Source organism: Diadema setosum, chromosome 5 (assembly GCF_964275005.1).
Source record: "Diadema setosum chromosome 5, eeDiaSeto1, whole genome shotgun sequence".
Classification (NCBI taxonomy): domain Eukaryota; kingdom Metazoa; phylum Echinodermata; class Echinoidea; order Diadematoida; family Diadematidae; genus Diadema; species Diadema setosum.
The window spans coordinates 16,513,787-16,536,980 of NC_092689.1; the positions used below are offsets into that span (position 1 = coordinate 16,513,787).

The window sequence follows — 23,194 nt, forward strand, 5'->3', positions numbered from 1 at the left end:
GGGGTTGACCCCATAGTGCCGGCGCGGAGAAAGGCGTCCCCTAGCAACGGGGCTGGGGCACCAGTAAATTGATTGTGTTATGCACTTACGTGCCGTATGTTGCGAAGTCTCGCGATCACTCGCCCACAGCACACTTGCATGTTTGCCGTAAACTACAGACAGACCACCGAGCGACGTTTCGCTCTCGCATGCCCCTGACAACCAGCAACTGGAGATATCTACTCCCGGGATACTTTTCTTTCGTCCTTCGAGACATTTTGTGACGTCGATAGACTGATAGATAAAGGTGAGAAATAATGTCAATATAGTAACTATTCATTGTAGTTATCATCATCTCTCTGTATCATTTTATGGATTGGTACTGCTGATACCAGTTCTGAATTGCATGCAGAAATTGTCTTTCATCACAACTTGCAAAGATACTACTGAAAACAGGATATATGACTTCTCTCTTGCAGGAATGGTAGATTTGCGTCATAATAGCTTTGTTAAAGTATTAAAATTGCTTAAGTAATGTGCTGTAATTTTACACGCCCTGGGTATGAATTATATTCGTTTCATGTAGAAACGCTCGGGGAAATATGTGTCGCAGAACAATACTTACAATCTGACTGCTTGCCAGAATTAGTATTTTGAATAATGAATGATCATTTGTTTTTATGTATTTTCAATAATAGCGCCGTTGACAGTTTACTAATCTGTTTATATTTCAACAGATTTGTATTATATGCATTGCAGGGCCTACGACATGCATAGACATTGTACTACATGTTGTACACTAGTGCTATGTGACATATGAATTTAACGTACAATGTAAGTCGCCAGGGCGGGCAATGAACGCCCCCTTTGTTTCCAACAACATGAAAACTATGGGACGTTCGTGAATCTGTACAGATCGATTTATTTATATCAATAGAAATTTAAAATTCGGAAAATGACAGTGGAAAATAGATATACAATTTGTATGTATCATTATATGGCGACCGTGGAAAATGGTCAGTGATTCGGCACGGTATTGTTCCACTGGGATTCTAAAAGAAATTTCAAAGTTGAACACCAGCAATATGGTTTATCTGGCACTGTATACTGCAAAGTGAGACACATTTTCATTCCATGTACAATGCATCCGTCTATTAATGTAGGCCGCACGTACTTTGTTATCATCTGGAAAGTATGTGCGTGTGCTATTTGTTTGTTTGTTTGTTTGTTTGTTTGTTTGTTTGTTTGGGTTTGGTGGTAACAAATTAGATATGCATACGGCGATATGCCCAGCTATAATGTAAATTTCGGGAAAGTCATATTATGTAAGCAGTGTTTTAGATCTTTCTTTTTTAAAGTGCATTGTATATTTTGGAGGTATTAAGAAAAAAAAAGGAATCGAAGTACAGTGTGGCATATACAAGTGTACGAGCTGCTTGATCAGAATTTAGCTGAAGCTTTAAATTACTTCATGCAAGTATATTGAGAAGATGGCTATATTTGTATACACAGTATAGGCCTGCTGTATGTAGGAGTCAATTATTAAAGGCATAATTTACCATTTGCAGATGAAAGCATTAGTGCTTTAAAATAGTTCTAAAATGTGAGTTAGGGATAGAAACAGCCACTGTCGAAATTTGAATCCGTATAATCGATGTTAAGTGTTGTTAAATACACAAAATGTGAACAATGGTTATAATAAAAATGTTTCCAGACTAAACCGTGTACAGTTACGGTTTATTGAGAAAAACACTGATATCTCCTTGTACTTTAGGTTTTATTGCAAATATTTCATACGGTAGGATGCTTTATGATACAACAGACCTACACATATGCATCAAATGTGATATCTAGAACATTTTTGAAATCACTGCTCCCAAAGGTAAACTGGACCTTTAAAGTCAGTCTTAAATGCTCATTGCTGTAAACTGGAATCAAATTGAGGAGGGAAATCGATCTACAGATACTGATGTACGTAGTTTCACAATTAAATCGTAGTGTGCGAGATTCGGAGAAAGTGTTTGCTCACACAAATTTAACAACTCCACCCCCCCCCCCTTCATTCCACTTTCTTTACAAAATTACCTTAAATTTGTTGCTTTATAAGTCCAGATATTGAACCTTATTCAAAGGCAAAGATAAAAAATAAAATCATCGAAACGTAATGATGAGAAGAATATATAATTATTACTAATTTAGTTGGTATATCCCTATATGGGTACGTCACACAGCATATACAGAATATAGTATCGTTGTACACTGGCACAGCTCAAGGAAACTCAATTTCTAATTCTGACGCTGTTACACCGTTTAGAGATTGAATTATCCCCTCATTTGGAATCGCCATTTCCCGGCCTGAATTATTATTTCGTTCATTCAAAATTCAGCATGAAACACAAAACCGCTGAACTTTGCTTCACACATAGCAGGTGTTCATCGTTACTATGGTGATCTTTACCGCGCGCTCTCGGATATTGCTTCACGGATACCACGATGTGTGCTGGTTACTAGTATTAATATCCCAGAGGCTATCTTTCTATAATATCCTTTGCTCGCATTCCATCGGTGTACGTTCACGCGCTGCTCTGTACGTATGTGCAACATACCAGGAAAATGGAACGGAATCCACTTTCTAAACCTCATGCCTACTCACAATAATCACAATAAGTTGTACAAACTTTGTCGCCAGGGGAAAATTGATATCATACCTGTCGAACTCGCTGTATAATGGGAGTTTTGAATAAGAAAATGGGAGTCTGTAATAAAGAAAATAACTACAGTAAGGCAAATTTTTGGCACCATACGTGATAATTATGTTACGAACAATTTTTATCACAAGTGATCACACACAAACAAAGTGGGTATACTTTCAATATTGATATGAACTGCATGGGAACAGCATACATTGTACATTATACAGTGTACGTCGCCGTTAAGATTATGAATAATAAACGCCGTTGTACATGTCACCATGGAAACAATCATAATGAGATTGGGATGGAATATCGTGTATTGAAAGCTTGTACATTGTATGCCTGCTGTTAAGTAATTGATACTCTTGCTTCGCATTAATCATCTTCCGTGTATTATCTTTGATCATTCCACCTATTCGTATTGATACGTATATTCTTGTCTCCGCGGAACAGGATGCATCGTTTAATATCCTACATGTACGTGCACCGGAAAATATATTGTGGGATAATAAGTATAATTATGTGCTATCAAAACAAACATGGTACAAATGGCTTGATTTGACTGAGCGTCATTTTCAATAGTTTCCTCTTATTATGTAATGTACTCACATTATACACCGGTGCATTATCAACCTAAATCTTTTCTCAATTTCCCATGGACAGATTCGTCCCAAATGAGTATACCTGTGTTTCGGCCCTCCAAGGGCGACACCCTAGTCGTCCGCAACACCATGGGCCTCGTCACCGACAACAACACCCGTACCGCCAAGCTCCCCATGACACAAAAGGACTTCGCCGGACGCCGACCACACACTCAGGCCAGTGCGCGATTCGGCCAGCTCAGCCAGAGCTCCTTCTTTGCGCGTCACAATCCACACTCTAAGCGCGTCAGACATATCAAAGGTAATGTGTCCACAGAGAAAGAAAAGTCTTTGACAAATTGACATTTTCTCAAATATCTACAGGGAATCTTATTTGTATTGAGCTGTGTTCACAAATTGCATGGTAAAATTGTTATCATTAATTCATAGGGTTAAGAAACTGGCTTCTCAACAGAATACCGCGTAAAATGGCTGTTTATTTTCAGCTCACTTTTAAAAACCGTCTTCAATTTGACCGACCTCCCCTCCCCTTCTTTCTTCATAGTTTTTAGCACAAGCATATTTCTATTGCAAATATTCAAATATTTCAAATAAGTTCACTTTGTACCGGTTATGCTGATTCGTTCATTTGGTGTATTTTTTGTGTGTCAGAAACATGGAAAATGATTCTGCGTATTTTTCACAGTAATATCATCAAAAGGACTATAGTGTTTCCCCTTTTCATATCTTTCTTTCTGACCCACATACTGAAAGACCACTGAGTAGAATGACTAGAAAATTACTGTTAAATGAAATTCCCGAAAAGACATGAAAAGCGAAGGAATATAATAAGAATGAAAATATATGTTTTTATCCTCTTTTGTACATGTTCGTTCTTTCTTGTGTATGCATGTAATTGATTTTATTTTGTTACATTTCTTTAGAAGAGTTCAAAGCTCTGAATCATAATGATTCTCATTCCAGTAAATACAAGTGGATTTCTGACAAAGACTTACTACTGCAAATTCGAAGATAAGCATTTTCATTGTTTAGCTGGACAGTTCAACGTGCCTCGTGTTCTTGATAGACTTTGATCACAACCACATGGCTACATGTATCACAAACTGGTTTGAGACGTATCCAAGATAATTTCATAGATAATGATAACTCAAAACGATACACCTGAGCTTCACTTTCTCACCGGAGGCCAGTTGCAATGATGTCTAACACCTGTCTCCATTTATTGTGATAAATGATAAAAATTGAGAACGATGAATGACCACATCAACATGGTGTGACAATATCAGAGAACCTTATCACTTTTTGATGATGTAATCCGGGGGATATATTTGAAGATTACTGCACGAATAATATCTCTCCTGTAACGTATGACCAAACTAACACATTTACCGCACACACGTAACTCCAGGATTACTAGATTATCCGATTTGCTCCGTGCACGATGACGGCTACATCGCAAACTCCCGGCTGAGTCTCCGTCGTCCGACCACAATGGGAGCGAGGGATGACATGGATCTACTGAGGAGGTCGTGGCCGCAGGCATCGACGAACGGGGGCAGACTCCCCGTTCACGCCATCAACTACCACCCCAAACACATCAACCCTTCCCTGGGGAATCACAAGCTGAATTTTCTTGATGCTAACACCATGTATCCGCGATTTCCGCTCTCATACAAAGAGAGAGCTGACCCAACATTTGGTTTGAGTAAGTCATCAAATGCCCCCCCCCCCCGCATCTCCGATTGCTACATGCTCTCGAAGTCGCACTAAACACATGCTAAACACAGCTACTGGCACTGAGCCACAACTTCTCCTTTCTCTTGTCATCTCGGTGTTGCCATGGTTACAGTGGTGTACATAGTCTACACTAACGCTCGACCGTCATGCATGCATCACGCCAAATGTCATACCAACTAACACGGAAATCGGTTCATCCTTTGTCATTTCTTCTTCCACAGATTCAGCGAGTCATGAATTGTGTTTCAGTGACGACAGCATTAGTGAAATGATCCTTTGGCATGGGTGTTAAATGTATATTCTTATATGCATGTCTTTGTAAGTATCTTGTCGCCTACTAACTCATTGATTCCTATATTTCGTGCATCTACCTCTACCCACAGCTGAATACAAACCAAACGATCACAAAACATTTATTTTTTTTCCACACATAGTATCTTTCGTCAGCCTGTCATGGATTATTACACCGTACAGAGGACGGACCTACAAGTTATTGAACAAATCATACTGGCAAAAATGGAGTGAACTAAACGGTTTATACACGCATCGTTTTGGTCCCTGCAAAATTAGACCCAAACGACACTTATGCATAAAACCCCTATTGTCTGGCACCAGTGGTAGCTGACGATGTTTTAGTTAGTTCAAAAATGAAACGTTAATTAATGGGTAAATTAAATTTTCTCTCCTAGCTTAATTTTAGCATATTAATAAAACACTCTAAATTCAGACGATTACTCTAAACGTGCGAAAAAACATATTTCCAAAATAGTGTACAGTAAAAAAAAAAAAAAAAAAAAGTCAGCTTTTAAATTTTGTGAAAATAGAAAAGGCAAGATTGATTTAAGTCTGAATAAGCCACACTGTTGGTTGTCATGGCATGTTGGCCTAATGAGTCAAGGGTGCCGTCCTATATATCAATATTTTCTGTCTCCGGGTTCGACTGCAAGGTCAAAAGAAGCGTGTGTATACCTCAAACATCCCCCCTGGGTTGGCGAGGACGAATGGCGCCCATGTGGCAAGCCACAGGAATTGGCCAATCACAAAATGATCAATCGATTTTGGTTGGTTTTGTCTTGCCGTCGATACACACACAGGCCTACTGGACGTGCCGATCTGCGCCGTGCACGACGAAGGCTACTTCGTCAACCCGCGGCTTCGGAAGCGTCCGGCGACGGCCGAGGCCCGGGGCATGTACACGTTCCGCATCCCTCACGTCAACCAGCAAGAATACCGGGTCCACGTCCAAAACCCAACCCTAAACTCATCTCGGTACCCCATCAACACCCTCACTGGTCTAAGCATGTTCCCACAAGGCTTCAGAGAAAAGACTCACGCACCGATATTTGGACTCAGTACGTGATTTCAACCCTAAATGCACCCACTCCACCGCCTGGTGGATCTGGTTTGCTTTGAAGTCTGAACACTTTGGCTTGCTGCTAACAGTATGACGTGTCCTCATGCATATCATTTCGTCGGCCTGTGTCTCAGTGCATGGCTGATCTGTATCTTCAGTGCACTTCTTCAGCTCGCAAGTTATGACAATCTGTCAGAGCAGAGCGTGATGAAAATACCCTCTGAGCTTGAGCACCCTTTGTTACTTGATACTTCACCTTTAGGTACCTTAAATCAAGAGGAATATACGCTTACATGGCTGTTTCCATCCAAATACTCACTGCTGAAAATATCAGTCACATTATTCGGCAAATCCGTACACTCCCGACATCACAAAAAGTCACAATCACCATGCACCACTTCTGTGAATGATAGCAATTAAGTTTCCATTATTTGCTATCTATGATACATAAAACTCATTTAACATAATTCACATTGTTTGATTTCAGTCTCACCCACACCAACATCTTCATCAAATTTCTTTGTTACTTTCCAATGCTTCTCTCATGGCTTTGACTCTTACGTTGAAAAAAAAAATCACTTCTTGTTGTGTTGCTGCCATCACTCCATTTAATACAATGTATTTCGTGAAGTTTGACTCGTGCTACTAACTACAAACTTTGCATCGCACGCAAATCATCTGTCAATATTCTTGCCTGGCACACTAAACTGCTTTTAACATGTTTAACCTCAGCATGTGTTCTGAAACCCATACAAGGCTTTTGTGCTGTGAATGTGTGCTATTTCTTCATAATTATTTCATATTTTGAACGTTGCTATGATTCCTCTGATTCTTCCTGCGTGCCCAGTTTATCTACTGTGTGACGAGGTACAATTGAAGACGCTCGTCTATTTAATCAATACCGTTTGCAGTGTCGGCATGCATCACAACAGAACAACAGCGTATTTCAGTATTTTCCCTTTCATGTGAATATCGATTCTCCCGACATTATAACGTTGTTACATGAAAAGTAAGACATGAAATGTATAAAGGCAAAGCAGCGTTGGCTTTTACAGATCAATTTCAACGAGACACGCTGATTGCTCTTTTCGTTGCTTGTATCGATATGAACCCACGTCATAGCCATTCGCCAACCCCACCCCACCTCCTCAATTTGGTAAGGATGTATCAACATCACTTTATTTAGTGTCGTTTAGGCCTGCTCCCCATATCAAACAATGTACAACTAATAAATTCGCTTTTCATCAGTCCAATATAACAGCCTTTTTTTAATCATGCATTCTTTGTGACGTTTTTGTGCAGAATCAAATCAATTTCCACCGGTTGCATTACTTTATTAATGCTTCCGTGCATTTAACAATCTGTAGGCAGGTGAAAACAATGAAATGGCGGCCATCGTTACTCGCTCGATGGCTTCACCCTAATATCAGTAGTAATTTATTCATTACACCAAATCTCTATCAAATCAGTCGATATTGAGCCAAAACGCGTCTAGACAGAAAGTACAGTTCAACCCAACATCAAAGTTCATACGGCGTTGAATTTCATCATGGCTAAATGTTAGCGCATTCAATGCAGTATGCACCATCTAGTGCAGACTGCACGAAATGCCACAAAAGGAAAAACAATAAAGACACAAGACAGCGGTACATCGAGCGCTGCATCGTGAATCATTATCGCTTTGGTCATACTCTTCATGCTTTGGTGTTCTGTATAAAGCAACCATGGCATGCTTTCATTGAGCCTACCCGCTCTCGCTATGTCAGCGACTTGAAGGCAGTTCTCTTTTCTTTTCTTTTTTTCTTCGCGGTAATTGAGCTTAACCCTTACAAAATCCCTTTTGCTGTTACACATAATTCTGTACGTGATGCATGCTAACATAACATTATTTCCGAGTAAAGACCTTCTAATTGTATACTTGATGTTTTGCATTATCGTGTATGGCCTACATCGTAAAAGTGACTGTTGTTTATAGCCGAATAAAATTGCATAGGTAATCACAATGGTAAAATATTTTGATTTGCATTCAAAGTATATGTCTGACGTAACAATTCCTTTTAGTCAGTATAGTACATTTTCTTCAACGTATGTTGCCTAATCGATAGAATAGTTAAGACTAAAACATCGCATGAATATAGCACTGATGATCGATATCCATTTCAGCTACTCCTCTGGTGAAATCATTCAAAGTCAGGAATTGCATATTAATGATATACGAATTGAATAAAGTGATTATAATACATCATATTCACAACATTCAAAGATTATACAAGTGGGTATAAGTAGCATGATATTGACTGGTAACGTGATCTCTGTCTTCATCTCCTGCAGTTCCCGTTACCGACAGGTGGCGAGACGAGCTTCGTGCGATCACGGAGCAAGCGGGACTCGGCTTGCCCCGAGAGATCAAGGAGGTGCAAGCCGAACAGCCGAAACGCACTTCGGTATACTCGGCCGAAACCGGTCGGCTAATTCCGCCACCCTCGCGAGCAATGTCCCGCGGGGTCTCGCGACAAAAGCAGCACGATCACGAACTCATGTACCATATCGCAGCCGAAGGAAGCAACGAGTCCCTGGTGAGTTTCCTCTTCTTTAACGTGACTCTTTTCTCAAGTATTTTTCTTTAGAAGTTTTAACTTGCACAAATTTGGACATGTCTGGCTGTCTCCGCCCCCATATACCAGGAAATTTGATTAATGCATACGAAAAAGCAGATTTTACCTCTCAGGACTATCAGAAACATGAGAAGATAATGTTAGCTTTTGCAAGTTACATATTCCCTCGTTTCATTCTACTGAAATTTAAATGATCTTTTATATTATTTTATCATTTTAAAAGATAGATAACACTATCACATGAATACACGTATTGGATGGTTATAATTGATATACAGATGACGGGGAGATACTCCGATCTGATTATCAAATACAGAGTAACTGTTCGGGAAATGGAAACCGGCTGAATGAACGTTGAAATGAGCTCACATAATGGGTCAAATTATCATTCACTCAACTGATGTTGAATAGCCAAATACACGTACATGTACCGCTGGAAGACGTGCAAAGACTCGGAGCCCACTTTTGTATCTACTTCTTGCACAATATGTTGTAAACTTTTCTACTCAAAACGATTTACAGATTGAGTATGATAATAATTGGTGCATGCGAGCGAGGTCCTGTTTATTGTATTCGGTTGGTCTATAAGAGAATAATAATCCTCCATGTATACTCGATAATGTTTTCGCTTAAGAAACTGTTTGTGTGTGTGTGTGTGTGTGTGTGTGTGTAGCGCAAGCTGTTGTTTATTATTTCGGAAAGTGTTGAAAGCGGTCCTTGAACGATGAAGGCGAACCACCAACCACTAAATCCGATGGTATTGTTTTTCTCACTCTTCCTTTTCGCTGTGTCAATTAAACTAATGTCCTTATTCTCCTACGAGGTCATTTATTGTCTCTGAAAGAATCACGGCTCGGCCTTGTTTCGTTGCATGTTTACATGCGCAAGATCAATACTTTTGTTGTGCTATGCAATAATAAGATCGATGCATTTGTTTCTTAGAAAGGTACAAAGAAATGACAAACACAAAAACTCAAGAGAGAGATTCGTGTAAAGGGAGAGCCGCGCTTCCTTGTTAATCGGGTTGTTTTCCTTCATGTTGGACTGCTTTCCCTTATGTCGGACCACTTTTCCTAATGCTGGGCTGCTCTTCCTAACTTATCTGAACACTTTCCCTTATCGTGGGCTGTCTTCACTCGCATAAGTATAAGCCGCTTATCTTCATGTCAAGCCGTTTTCAGTTAATTTGGGCCCCTTCCCATTATTATTGAATATGGTCCCCTCCGACCCCGCGTATGATCAAGATAATGAAATCAGATGCAAATCCAAGGTGATTTGAATGTTCCGGGTCATGTCCAAAGGCAGTATGACTTGAAGTCATTTCATATCTTATCAAGCATCGAAGGACTAATAAATTCATTTGAGTCTCATGACCTGCTACAGCGCGACACTGAATCTAAAAATTTGAACATTAAAAAATGATTTTGTAAATAAGGGCATACATAATATGTACACACATAAATTTATACATTTTTAGTTTTTTAGCTAGCCTTTGGTGTCTGCACGTTCTTTTTTTTTCTTTGAGGGTCTCTTTAAGAGAACTACCCTCATATTCATCGAAATAATCATGTCCCTTGAGCACTTTGCTATTTAGACTGATGACAGTTAAGTGTTTACCGTTTCGTTTCCCTTTGTGATTTTCTCTAATCATTCCAGGTGCTGGAAATGCTGTGTCAGATTCTCCAGACAGACTCAATCAGTGCGGTCCAAGCCTGGCTGGTCTCAGCCGGAGAAAGAGGTCGGTTAATTAATCTACCTCTGTTTTATATGTTTGTTATTTTGTATCAAACAATAACAAATATCTCCGTTGCATGGCTATTCAGAAAATATTGCTGTTATACTATGTTGATTTCTTTCTGTTTAAGTTTCACTTGCGCTTTCTGATATGACTGTTTTCGGGTACATACAATGTACTTGAAGTGTTTTTTTTTTATGTAGACCTATATTTGTTATAATATCCACCAAGATTTACAAAGAATATCCATTGGTGACAATAAAAAAAAAATCAATCAATCAAGCAAGCAAGCAATTAATCAATCAATCAATCAATCAATCAATCAATCAATCAATCAATCAATCAATCAAAACATAGACGACTGACTTTGCAATTCCCTGGTCAATTAGTCGGGATGCAATTATACATTAACTGCATTTATAGCGCCAATAAGTTTTTTATGTCAAATACTTGTAAGTTATCAAAAGTTTGTGATGTTGGACATGATGATGAGACACACTAATTCTTGTTTCCCTCTCGAAATCTTGCAGAAAAGAACCTCGTGCTCGACATGATTCGCTCGGCAATCAGTAGCGAAGAGTCGTATTTCCAGCATCAGGTTGCGGAGGTGAAAGTCCCACCTCCTCGCCCGTCGAGCAACCCGCCGCCCAACATGAATGTGACCAGCGGGTACGCCGAGACAGACCGTCCGTCCCCGCCTCCGTTCTTGGGCAGGTTCCACGCGGTGTCCAACGCAGCGGCGCGCCTCGGCACGCCGCTGAAGAACGGTGAAACTCAAGAGAAAACTATCTTCGATGATGAAGGTATGTCGGTTTGTTTTCATATCTTGACCTATTCTTGACTCTTGACTTAATTTCACGTTACTCAATTTCAAGTTTAAAGCGTGTTTTCGCCAAAATCCCTTGACTACTTTCTCACGCTAATAGAATGATTATCAAGGAATTGTTAATATAAAAAGGGGGCACTGATGATTGTAACTGTTGAAAAATGAAGAAAAAATAATTAATGCAAATTCATATCACGACCTTTTAACACCTGCTGGCTTTGTATGGCTGACCTTGTTTATACTGCATATCATGATAAGGAACCTTACCTCGCACGCCTATCATGATATGGCTATCAATAGATCAAAGCTCATGGAGGTAGGTCTGACAGTCGAGCTATGAACGGGCTCGATATTACACCATTACACCACTAAGCCCTAAAAACGCTTGTAATTCATGTCAAAGTTTTGATGAATTCCATTTGCTGTATTTTTAAGATATGGACTCTTCAACAGTTTCTTAATCCTAAGGTGTCAGCGAAATATTACAAATTGTAAAGTTCTTTTTTCAAACTGTTTGATGTTTGAAGGAACTTTCCCTTTAAACTGACACCCTTGCCACTCTAACGAGACGCACATTTCTTGTTCTCAAAAGTCTGTTTAAATGCTGACATTATTAAGTAACAAAATCGTCATCAATAATTTCCGATTTCCAAGTAGTTACGTTTAAACCAGACGGTAATATTAGCCCGTCTCTCTGATATGTCTGTTTTTGTTTTCTCGTTTCCAATGGCAACAGATCACCCTGCCCTTAGACCAGTGAGTCACAAGCCAGATGTCTTTAGGATCGAGCACAATTCGCCGCGTCCACCGACACACAACGGCCAACATCCCGCGCGATTACCGCCGCTCTCGCCCAAGAGCGAAGAGAAACAAGCCCAACAAGTCGATTCGTGGAAACCGGACGAAGCAGTCGTTGGTCCGGAATAACGCGATTTCTGACCAAAGTATCCTCTGTTTGGGCTCTTTTTCAGCGGCATTATGTTCTAAAGACATTTTCATGGTTTCATTCCTCTACAGTTTGTTATGGGCTGCTTGGAGTCTGGTCGCATTCTACTGTGGAAAAAGGAAGCACATTGTTACCGTTCATTTAGAACAATCATGGTCCAACTTCATCTAATGTTATCTTGTATAATTACATTCTCATGTTTGGAAGGCTGACTAGGAGTTACTTTTCCGATTACAAAAGAGAGAGAGAGAGAGAGAGAGAGAGAGAGAGAGAGAGAGAGAGAGAGAATAATAGCAAAAAGTGAAGATGGTAAAGCCAAAGGGAGACTTCATGTTGGTTCTACTATTTCACAATTGCCAGCCTGCCAATTATTCACAATACAAGCAATATTTTGGACAGCGACCAAAATGATGTGCTACATGAATACATAGTTCAAACGACATTAACGCCCCTTGAAATTGTTTTATGACAATCTACTCATACTTGGCACCTTGTGAGTGTTTCCGCTCATTGTCTTTTTATCAGGTAGACACCTCTAGCTATGTGAACTACCGTCAAAGCGTCAGAAAATTATCATATATGCAATGCTAAGATTTTTTTTGCCTTTTGTTTGTCTGCGTGGAATATCGGCGCCTTGGTGCCAAAACGTTCGAAGTCCAAAGACTGTTTACACTATGACAAGCCATGATTGATGCATAGCTCTCTGCAATACAGACTGGAACCAGATAAATTAAAGGTCATGGTCATGATTTTATGTGTCATGTCATTGCGCAAAAAAAAAAAAGACTTGTATCCGTCAGAGCGCAAAATAGAATGTTCTGTTTGTACACCTTATATTGTATACTACAGAGCATAAATAGGCAGATTAAGGCACGATGCTCTTAAAGATTAAAGCGAGTTACTTTCAAACCTTGAAAATGACCCCATTCATCAACACTGCTTTAACACACACAAACACACACAAATATATTAACAGCAGTATAGCAGAACAGCAAATAAGAGTTTGAAGACCCACAGAACATGCAGTATTCTGTTGATGGCTTACTTTAGATATGGCGAGCGCAAAATATTTCTCCAGTTTGATTCTGAACATTTAATCAAGGCTCGACGACATGTTCGTTTGATACTGGGCATTGACTACATAGTGACGGTAATGCTTGTACACTCCGGGTCAGTTCGGAGTGAAATGGCTATAAATAGGTGGCATCATTTAGCGCATTACGTGAATAGCAGGTCGTTGGTTGATGTTTTTCTTCTTTATTTTCAATGATTCTAGAAAATGACGAGATGGCGGACGAAATCTAAACTCCGTCAAAAAAAGTTACCAATGACGTCTTTTTACAGAAATATCAGTGGGTTTATTATTTCTATCACTCTTTTTTATTTCTTTTTTTTTATTCGTTTAGGAACTGCTATGGAAGGCAAGCGATTTTAATACACGAGTGATGTGGGAAAAAATGAAAGGTGAATGGCGTATCGCCTTGCATATGATGCAATACTTGACGTAGTTAGGAAGTAGTATTTGATAACTATGCAACTCCTGTTACGATTATTAAGTGTTCTTCTGTGTCAAATATTCGAGTTTTATACTGTGTAGTCCTATGCATTATGAAAGTGTTTTTTTTTTCATTGCAATCTGTAGGTTTATCATACAATCAAACTCATGTTGCAGTGCTGCTAATGCTAACAGTGAATGTGCTGATTGTGCTATAACTTCTAATTTATACTATTACTGATATTTCATCTTCACTACTATGCATGAATGTTCGTATACACTGTCCACAGTTGAACTGTATAATTTCTTTGCAAAGTCCGTCCGAGTTATATACAGTGTATAAAGTGTAAATAGAATAGGAATTCAATGTAAATGGCCAGTACTTAACAGTACTACGAGCGGAAAGGATTTCATAAACAAGCAACAAACGGGACCCATAGAATGCACAGAAAATGAAATTTCGGAGGGGGGGGGGGGCACTGTTCAGAAAGCGCACAACCGTTGTTTGTTGTCGTTTTTCACTTTCTATTTTGCACGCCTGTCTGTTTACCGTTCAGCTCGGGTGAATAAAGAAGTCGACTGTATAAACATAACACTTGCTACGAGTAACGGCAGCTGAAAAACACTGGATGTTTGCTACTGTAGTCAAAAGACTTCTCGAAACTATACCCACTGAGACAATTAAAGGAGCCAATAACAGTTGATGGGACACTAGAAAAGAAAGCAAAATCACAAGCCATGTTTCACAAACAAGCAAAATGGAAAATTTCCTCCATCGTCAAACCTCAAAAAAGTCCTCTGGAAACTGTAACTACATTTAACAAGTACAGTTGCCATTCACGTTTCATGTCTCACACGTTTGATGATAACTGATTTATTTGCAGTCAAATGCACCATTCTTACAGTTTAGATGTGCTTTTGCAGGGATTATCGTATGACACTGTAGGCTTTTAAAGATCATAAATCTGTGGACTATTCGACTACTAGTATTCATTCTTGAAATACAACGGCTATAAGCTGTGAAATCCCCTTCTTTGTTTGAGCTATGCAATTGTGTACTATCGTGTACTTTGTGAAAACTAATATCTGTACATATATGATGCATGTGATGACATTACGTTTGAAATATATATCAATCAAATCCTTAAAAATTGCCTATGTCAATCTATGTTTTGTGTGTATGTAGCTCAGAAATTGGACAAGCTTAGAATGCTATAATGTAATGTATTTTATTTGCAGATCCAGTCAATGGACTCTGAAACAAACAAAATTCCCTGTCCCCACTTCACATCCTTCCTCATGTGAAATGATAAAGTACACAAACACACATATAATCTCTCTCTCTCTCTCTCTCTATATATATATATATATATATATATGCCAAAGACACGGGTTCGATTCCCAGCGGAGACCAATTATTCAACTCTTGTGCTTTTCCGAAAGAGAGGAACAGTAAGAGGAATAATGATGTCAAAGCTACGCACTGATTTCTCCTTCCTCATATCTCACATATACGCTACATATATATATATATTTTCTCATATGTCATATATACGCTATATACGCTACACATATATATATATATATATATATATATATATATATATATATATATACATATGTAAAACGAAGAATCAAGAAATTAACTAGTAATGCATTACTTTGCCAATAAAGAATGAGTTTATTGTACTCAAATTTTTGGTGGCCTTCACCTTCATTCCCCGTCAAGACTCCTGAAGAAGGTGGAGGCCACCGAAAATTTGAGTACAATGAACTCATTCTTTATTGGCGAAATAATGCATGACTAGTTAGGTGATACGCTATCAGCGTATCACCTATTGTAATTGTCAAAATTTCTCTTTTTTTTTATTCTTCTTTCTTTCTGCCACATTTTGTGTCGTCAATATCTCAACAATGACATCACGGAATGACATGACATTTTCAGTCAACATGTCTCATAACAATATGTAGCCACAATAAGGTTTTCATGACAGTAACATATCTATGACGTCATCTAGGCGCCATTTTGTGATTTTCGGACCTTGTCACATGATCAATCATAACTTCATAACTAGATGTCATTTCTGTATCATTTTCGCTGGACATAAAGTTCAGGTCACGCTCTATCTTACTTTCTAACGCTAGTTACCCAGGTCATCATTAGGCGCGCGTAAGCGCGCGTCAAAATTTTAAAAGGCTCAAAACGACTTCCCAATGGGAAATCTCGAAGTTTCAGACAATTATAAGCGTTTCAAACATTTTCTCGCGTGCGCGTCCGTCCGCGCAATTTCGCGCGCAGAGCGCTTAAGAAACATGGAAATGCAATTTTTTTGACTGATTTGGATTCCTGATACTTTGAGTAACAGTATCCATTGATTTCCGATCGATTTCGACCCATAACAAAGGAATGCACAGGCGTCAAAGTTGAAATTCCGCACGCGCGTCTTTCTGCAAATATAGTGAAAAAACATGTCTTTGTTTATTTCGTCATAGCTCTTTAAATCGTCCGTTGACCCTATATTTCTATTGCATATTACAAAAGCATATGAATTGTAAATAACATTCCAAGTATCAATATTGCCAGAGAAACGCGATGACGTCATCAAATCGTCATTTTATATAAAAAAAGTGGAATTGATTTTTTTGAGGTACTGTTTCTGACATTCATTTGCTCGTATCTCTGTTGTTTAAGCTCAATATTATCCCAAATTCAGATATGTTGTACTTTGAACATTTGCCTCTCAAGTCCATGTGATGGTTTTGATATATGATGACGTCATCATACTAGAAATTGTGATTAAAGGTAAAGACTCAAAATCAGACAAGTTTACGTGTTATGTCTATGGGAGGTGATTTTTTTTCAAACCATGCATTGACTTGACAACGTTTAAGCACCTTTACCTCATCTGATTTTGCTCCATTTCCTCTGAAACATAAATATGTTGTAGCTGAGACAATAAGCTGCAGTCATCATGCATTTTATATTTTCAAATCTCCTCATCAGGTCGACAATTTTGTAGTTAAAAACTGAAAATGAGAATGCAATCTGTACGGAATGATTCCCGATTGTTCTTTGCAACTGTATATTGGTCGAATCCACGCGGCCACTTGTGGGAAGTTGAATAGCGCCATCTCAGTCAGCACTGTCACGACAGTATAATCATACATTTAAGTTTCGCATAGAATCTCCAGGACAGCCATTATTATGGCGTAATCGCTTAGCGCGCTGGGTGTTCATAACGCCATACCGGAAGGCGAGAAGTTCGACTCCCGCGGAAGTTTTCTCTTTCTTTTTTTTTTTCCGGCAATTCAGCTTTACTCCGATGTCATTTATCGTATTATTTTACCAAGTATACGTAACCCGTGAACACGGCTGCTCTATTTCCCTCGTTTTGTATTGGAGTTTGGAGATTGGGTTTGCTTCATTAATTTTGTCACACTTAATGTTGTAAATTGCCCCTTGTTACAGTGTCCCGCTTGCCACCTTTCGTTTGCTCTTTCCTTTTCTCTTCATTGGTTCTTGTAATATTGTAACAGGATAGGTAGGAACATGTACGTTTAGATAACTGGCAGGAATGGGAGCTGAATTGATTAACTCTAGTCCAGGTGTATGGCGTCTCGCTCATCTCTTTGAAATTCCAGGTTGTTATTGTTTGACCCAATAACGGAGTTGTAGACAGGTTTTATGTTGCTATAGAGGTATCTTGTGCCACAAGAATGGAAGGCATCACTGTTTAGTAGTAGTAATGAACTTTTTCATGTTGTAAATGATATAAAGATATGAATTTCACATCCAATCTTCGGGACAGCCGTGTGGCTTTATAGTCGCTTAGCGCGCTGCATGGTCATTATGCACTACCTTAGGACGAGATGTTCGGGACCCGCAGGACGCTATTATTTTTTTTTTCTCTCTCTCTTTCTTTGTTTTTCTTTTGGCAGTTCAGCCTCATTCCAATGTCATTACCCCACGACACACAGTCACTCAAGTTCCCGTTTTTTTTTTTTTGTCGGAGGCTGGAGGTTGGATTTGCTTCATTTATCATACGTAATGTTGTAAATTGCCCTTGATATACAGTGCCCCGCTTGCCACCTTTCGTTTTCTCTTTCCTTTTCTCTACGTTTGTTCCTGTTACACTGCACAAGACAGGTCGGAAAATAATTTACATAACTCAACTGGAGCAGGAATGGCAACTGAATAAATTAACTCTAGGACAGGTGTATGGCGTCTCGCTCGTCTCTTTGAAATTCCAGGTTGCTATTGTTTGACCCAATAACGGAATTGTAGACAGGTTTTATGCTGCTATAGAGGTATATTGTGCCACATGAGTAGAAGGCATCACTGTTTAGTAGTAGTAATGAACTTTTTCATGTCCCTCCATGTCAATTATAGTGTGTTCAAAGGGGTTGTGTGTCTATATGCCAAAGAAAAGGAAAACCTTATTTTCGCCATGGCTATTTCTCTATACGTAACCGTAGGTGATGAGTGTTGTTGGTATCTGAGCAGTGAATAACACAACATCAGGCTAAAATCCCCCTTTTATACGCGCTAAGCGTTCAATTTGATATATCTTTATTTATGTAGTCAATCACTGCTAATGGCGTTACAGAATTATGTTATAACACCTTTCACTGAAAGTTTATAAAGCAAAGTTTATGGACAAGGCAAGCAATTGTACATGAATAATACCAATGATTTCAGAGGGAAATTATGGTATACCTAAATGTAAGGGTATCATTGCTTTGGAATTGCTGAAACAATATCTTGGCACGAGGTCTTCCACCTCTAATAACTGATCCCTTTAAAGATGTGTCGGTCACGGGTGATCGTCATGATTCATCTTTCACGTAGAAGCTTCCGTTCCACACTCTTAGTTCGAGAAGACTTACCATCATACTTCAAATTGTGATTAAAGGTAAAGACTCAAAATCAGACAAGTTGACGTGTAATGTCTAAGGGAGGTGATTTTTTTTTTTAAAACCATGCATTGACTTGACAACGTTTCACCACCTTTATTTCAGCTGATTTTGCTCCATTTCCTCTGAAACTTAAGTATGTGGTAGCTCAGACAATAAGCTGCAGTAATCATGCATTTTATTTTTTCAAATCTCCTCATCAGGTTGATAATTTTGCAGCTAAAAACTGAAAATGCGAATGGAATGTGGACGAAACGATTCCTGATTCATCTTTCACATACATAAGTTTACATTCCTCATATTTTCTCGTCGAGACGTATGGCCGAGAGGATAAAGGCGACGTCACAAGATACGTGAGGTTGCACACGTACGGGTTCGAACCCCATAAGAACACGAAACAAAATACTTACATCTTTTGCTTTTTTTCTTTTATGGAGTATTCACCTTCGTCCATGTAGAAATCACGTTTTCATGTAAACGTACACACACACACACACACACACACACACACACACACACAATATCCCTTTGTTTTGTGCTGGAGACCACATTGCTTTGACTGGCAACTTGGACTTGAAATTACAAATGTTAAAGTGAAGATGGCTCTTAAAAGACCGCATGGCCATGTTTGATTTTTTTTTTTTACAATATAAAGACCTATTGGTAAATATTCATTCACATATCCTTTCCAATCAACTTACTTGGACACGCCGACACCACACGAAATTTTCAATTGGTTGCATGACAGAAACAATTTCATCTGAATTATGTAGGACTGCATAAAGAATTGGACTTCACGAATATTTCTCAATATTATATTATACTTCAAGTCGCTACTTAACATTATTTTCGTTGTCGATCACTGAAAATGAGAATGGAATCTGGTCGAAACGATTCCCGATTTATCTTTGTAACTGTATATTGATCGAATCCACGCGGCCACTCGTGGGAAGTTGAACAGCGCTATCAGTCACTTGACGTATATCGCCAAAAAACTGAATATCAATGTAAATTTGTGTTGTGTATAGCATACATAGATAGATTTAAGTTTCGCACAGGATCTTCGGATCTTCCGTGTGGCAGAATCGCTTAGCACGCTGCGTGTTTATAATGCCCGACCGGAAGGAGAGAAGTTAATCGAGTCCCGCAGGACTTTTTCCTTTTATTTCTTTTTTCTTTTCTTTTTTTCAGCAGTTCAGCTTCACTCTGATGTCATGAACACAGCTACTCTATTTCCCTTGTTTTGTATTGGAGTTTGGAGGTTGGGTTTGCTTCATTAATTTTGTCACGCGTAATGTTGTAAATTGCCCCTTGAAACAGTGCCACGCTTGCTACCATTCTTTTTCTCTTTCCTTTTCTCTTCATTTAGATTTTGTTCTTGTTATACTGTAGCAGGATATTTAGGAACGTGTACGTTTACATAACTAACAGGAATGGGAACTGAATTAATTAACTCTAGTCCAGGTGTATGGCGTCTCGCTTATCTGTTTAGAATTCCAGGTTGTTATTGTTTGACAAAAACGGAGTTAAAGACAGGCAGGGAAGGAAGTGACTTGATATTGCTTCATATTATATGAGGAATTTCGGGCAATACCTTTCCAATTAGTGTAGTGATTTTGACAGGGTTCTCTGTCGTTTATTTTCGTCATGGCTGTTTCACTAGTTTAGCCATAGGTGATATGTGTTGTTGGCATCTGGGAGAATAGAACAGATCAGTACCAAACTGGAATAGCCCTATAAGCAATGTGGTAAGCATTCAATTTGTTGCATTATCTTTCTTCTTTAAAGTCAATCACTACTGATCGAATTACACCATATAATATGGCACGTTTCACTGGTAGTTTAGGAAAAGGGAGCTAATTCAATGCAAGATACAATGATATGTGCTACCATTGGTTTTAGAGACGTCATTGTGGTGTGGTGCTGGTGGTGGTAAGGGAATCATTGCTTTTAAATTAATGAGACAATCCTTGGAACTTTGCATCAAGAATATAATGCATGTTCGTGCGGCGTTTTTTTTTTTTAATCCTGACGTGGACATTATTTTTCTTTATCTTGTTTTTAATTCAAGAATGTTATATCTGAATATGTTCGATTTAGTTACGGTTTCAATGCATCTTGTTTACCATCTTCTCTGACATTAAATTGATGGTTTTTAAATTTGACATTGTCTGTCTATTTGTCTGTTTATGCTCATGAAACACTGCTATAACAACTAAAACATTTGTTTCACTTGTCACACGCAATGCTATGGATTGCAGTTGTGCATGCAGTTTTCCTTTTGCCACCTCTCGTTTTTCTCTCCCCTTTTCCCTCACTTTGGTTTTGTTATACTGCAGATGGGAATGATTACAATAACATAACCCAACTTGACGTAGGAATGAGAACTGAATAAATTAACTCTAGGCCAGGTGTATATAGCGTCTCGCTCATCTCTTTGAAATTTCAGGTTGTCATTGTTCTATCAACGGAGTTGAAGACAGGCTTTATGTTGCTATAGAGGTATCTAGCTCCACATGAATGGAATGCATACGCTGTTTAGTATTAGTAATGAACTTTTTCATGTCCATCCCTGCCAAGAAAAGTGTGTTTGACGGAGTTCTGTGTCATTGTGCCTATGAGAAAGCAAAGTTTTATTTTCGCCATGGCTGTTTCTCTATGCGTAGCCGTGAGTGATGGATGTTGTTGGCATCTAGCTGGGCAGTAAAAAACCGAGTATCATGCTATAATACCCCCCCCCCCCCGTTAGGTTCTAAACGTTCAATGTGATATATATTTCTTCTTCATTATGTCAATCACTGCTGATGGAATTACAGAATTATGCTATGACACGTTTCACTCAAAGCTTAAAAAGCAAAGTTTATGCACTATACAAGTAATGGTGCATGAATCCTATAGACCATTGATTTTAGATGAGAAATTATGATATGCCTATAGTAGGGATGTCATTGATTGGGAATTAATGACACGATTAAGCATTTTCATAATCCTTATCCTTCACTCTAACCTCCGTGAAAATATCATATTTGAATTCAACCAATAAGATGGTAAAAAAATGCATGCATTCATGTTTTATCAATATACAATGTATGGACTTTCCAAACATTCAACAGCGATTAGCTCAAAATGAACATTGTGTGGGTTAGCACTATATTGCATCGACCCCTTCAATTATCTATCAAGTTCATGTCGATGTTTTCTAATTTGATGACGTCATCATACTAGAAGTTGTGATTAAAGGCAAGATATCAAAATCAGCGAAGATTACTAATCGCTGCCTCATGTTCCTGTGTTTGATCGTCCAGTCAATACCAAACTGACGACATACGTTGAATATGTTATACTTTGAACAATTGTCTATCAAGTCCATGTCGATGTTTTCTAATTTGATGACGTCATCATACTAGAAGTTGTGATTAAAGGCAAGATATCAAAATCAGCGAAGATTATGTGTTATGTCTATGGGGGGATTTTTTTTTTTTTAACCATGCATAGACGATAACGCTCAAGCACTTTTACCTCACTTGATTTTGCTTCATTTCCTCTGAAACTTAAGTATGTTGTAGCTGAGACAATAAGCTGCAGTAATCATACATTTTATTTTTTTTCAAATCTTCTCATCAGGTTGACAATTTTGCAGCTTAAAACTGAAAATGAGAATGGAAGGTGGACGAAACGATTCCTGATTCATCTTTCACATACATAAGTTTACGTTCCTCATATTTTCTCGTCGAGACGTATGGCCGAGTGGTTAAAGGCGACGTCTCAGAGACGTGAGGTTGCACACATTCATTCATTCATTCATTTTCATTTTCATTTCATTTATTTCATTCCTTCTTTCTTTTTCGTCAAACATAACACGAAATGTATCAGAAGATATAACATAGGCATGTATTCGACTTTACATGGTAGATAATGGTTAACAAATACGAAATTATACATGCATACCGGCAAAATACAAAGTTATGTTTGGAGGATAAAAAAAAAAGAAAGAACTGAGAGGTTCACTGAAAAGCATGCTTGTAAATTGTGAACCACTCAAAAGGATTCTTGTGAATACATTAAACTTTTTTTTTTTTTTTTTTTTTTTTTTTTTACAAAGACAGGAGAGAACAAGACAGTAGAAACACAACGACATTACATGACTTTACAGTAGGGTATACCATGACACATGCGGGTTCGAACCCCACAAGATCACGAAACAAAATACTTAGCCATTTTACTTTTTTTTTTTCTTCAGTGGTGTATTACATATTCGTCCATGTAGAAATCACGTTCGTATAGAAACGCACCTATAC

General features: G+C 38.5%; 1 protein-coding gene across 1 annotated transcript; it reads left to right on the forward strand.

Moving 5' to 3' along the window:
* Positions 1 to 251: 251 nt before the first annotated feature.
* Positions 252 to 12,690, forward strand: LOC140229148 (protein TBATA-like). The gene is made up of 7 exons (XM_072309414.1): positions 252 to 286; positions 3,336 to 3,575; positions 4,683 to 4,979; positions 8,697 to 8,941; positions 10,637 to 10,718; positions 11,246 to 11,526; positions 12,199 to 12,690. Exons 2-7 carry the CDS (start codon positions 3,347 to 3,349, stop codon positions 12,466 to 12,468), a joined length of 1,404 nt encoding a protein of 467 aa, XP_072165515.1. The 5' UTR covers positions 252 to 286; positions 3,336 to 3,346; the 3' UTR covers positions 12,469 to 12,690.
* The last annotated feature ends 10,504 nt before the right edge of the window (positions 12,691 to 23,194 follow it).

Coding starts and splice junctions, on each gene's coding strand:
- LOC140229148 (XM_072309414.1), top strand. CDS start 3,347: ATGAGTATACCTGTGTTTCGGCCCTCCAAGGGCGACACCCTAGTCGTC. Junction 3,576..4,682: donor GCGCGTCAGACATATCAAAG/GTAATGTGTCCA, acceptor ACGTAACTCCAG/GATTACTAGATTATCCGATT. Junction 10,719..11,245: donor GGTCTCAGCCGGAGAAAGAG/GTCGGTTAATTA, acceptor GAAATCTTGCAG/AAAAGAACCTCGTGCTCGAC.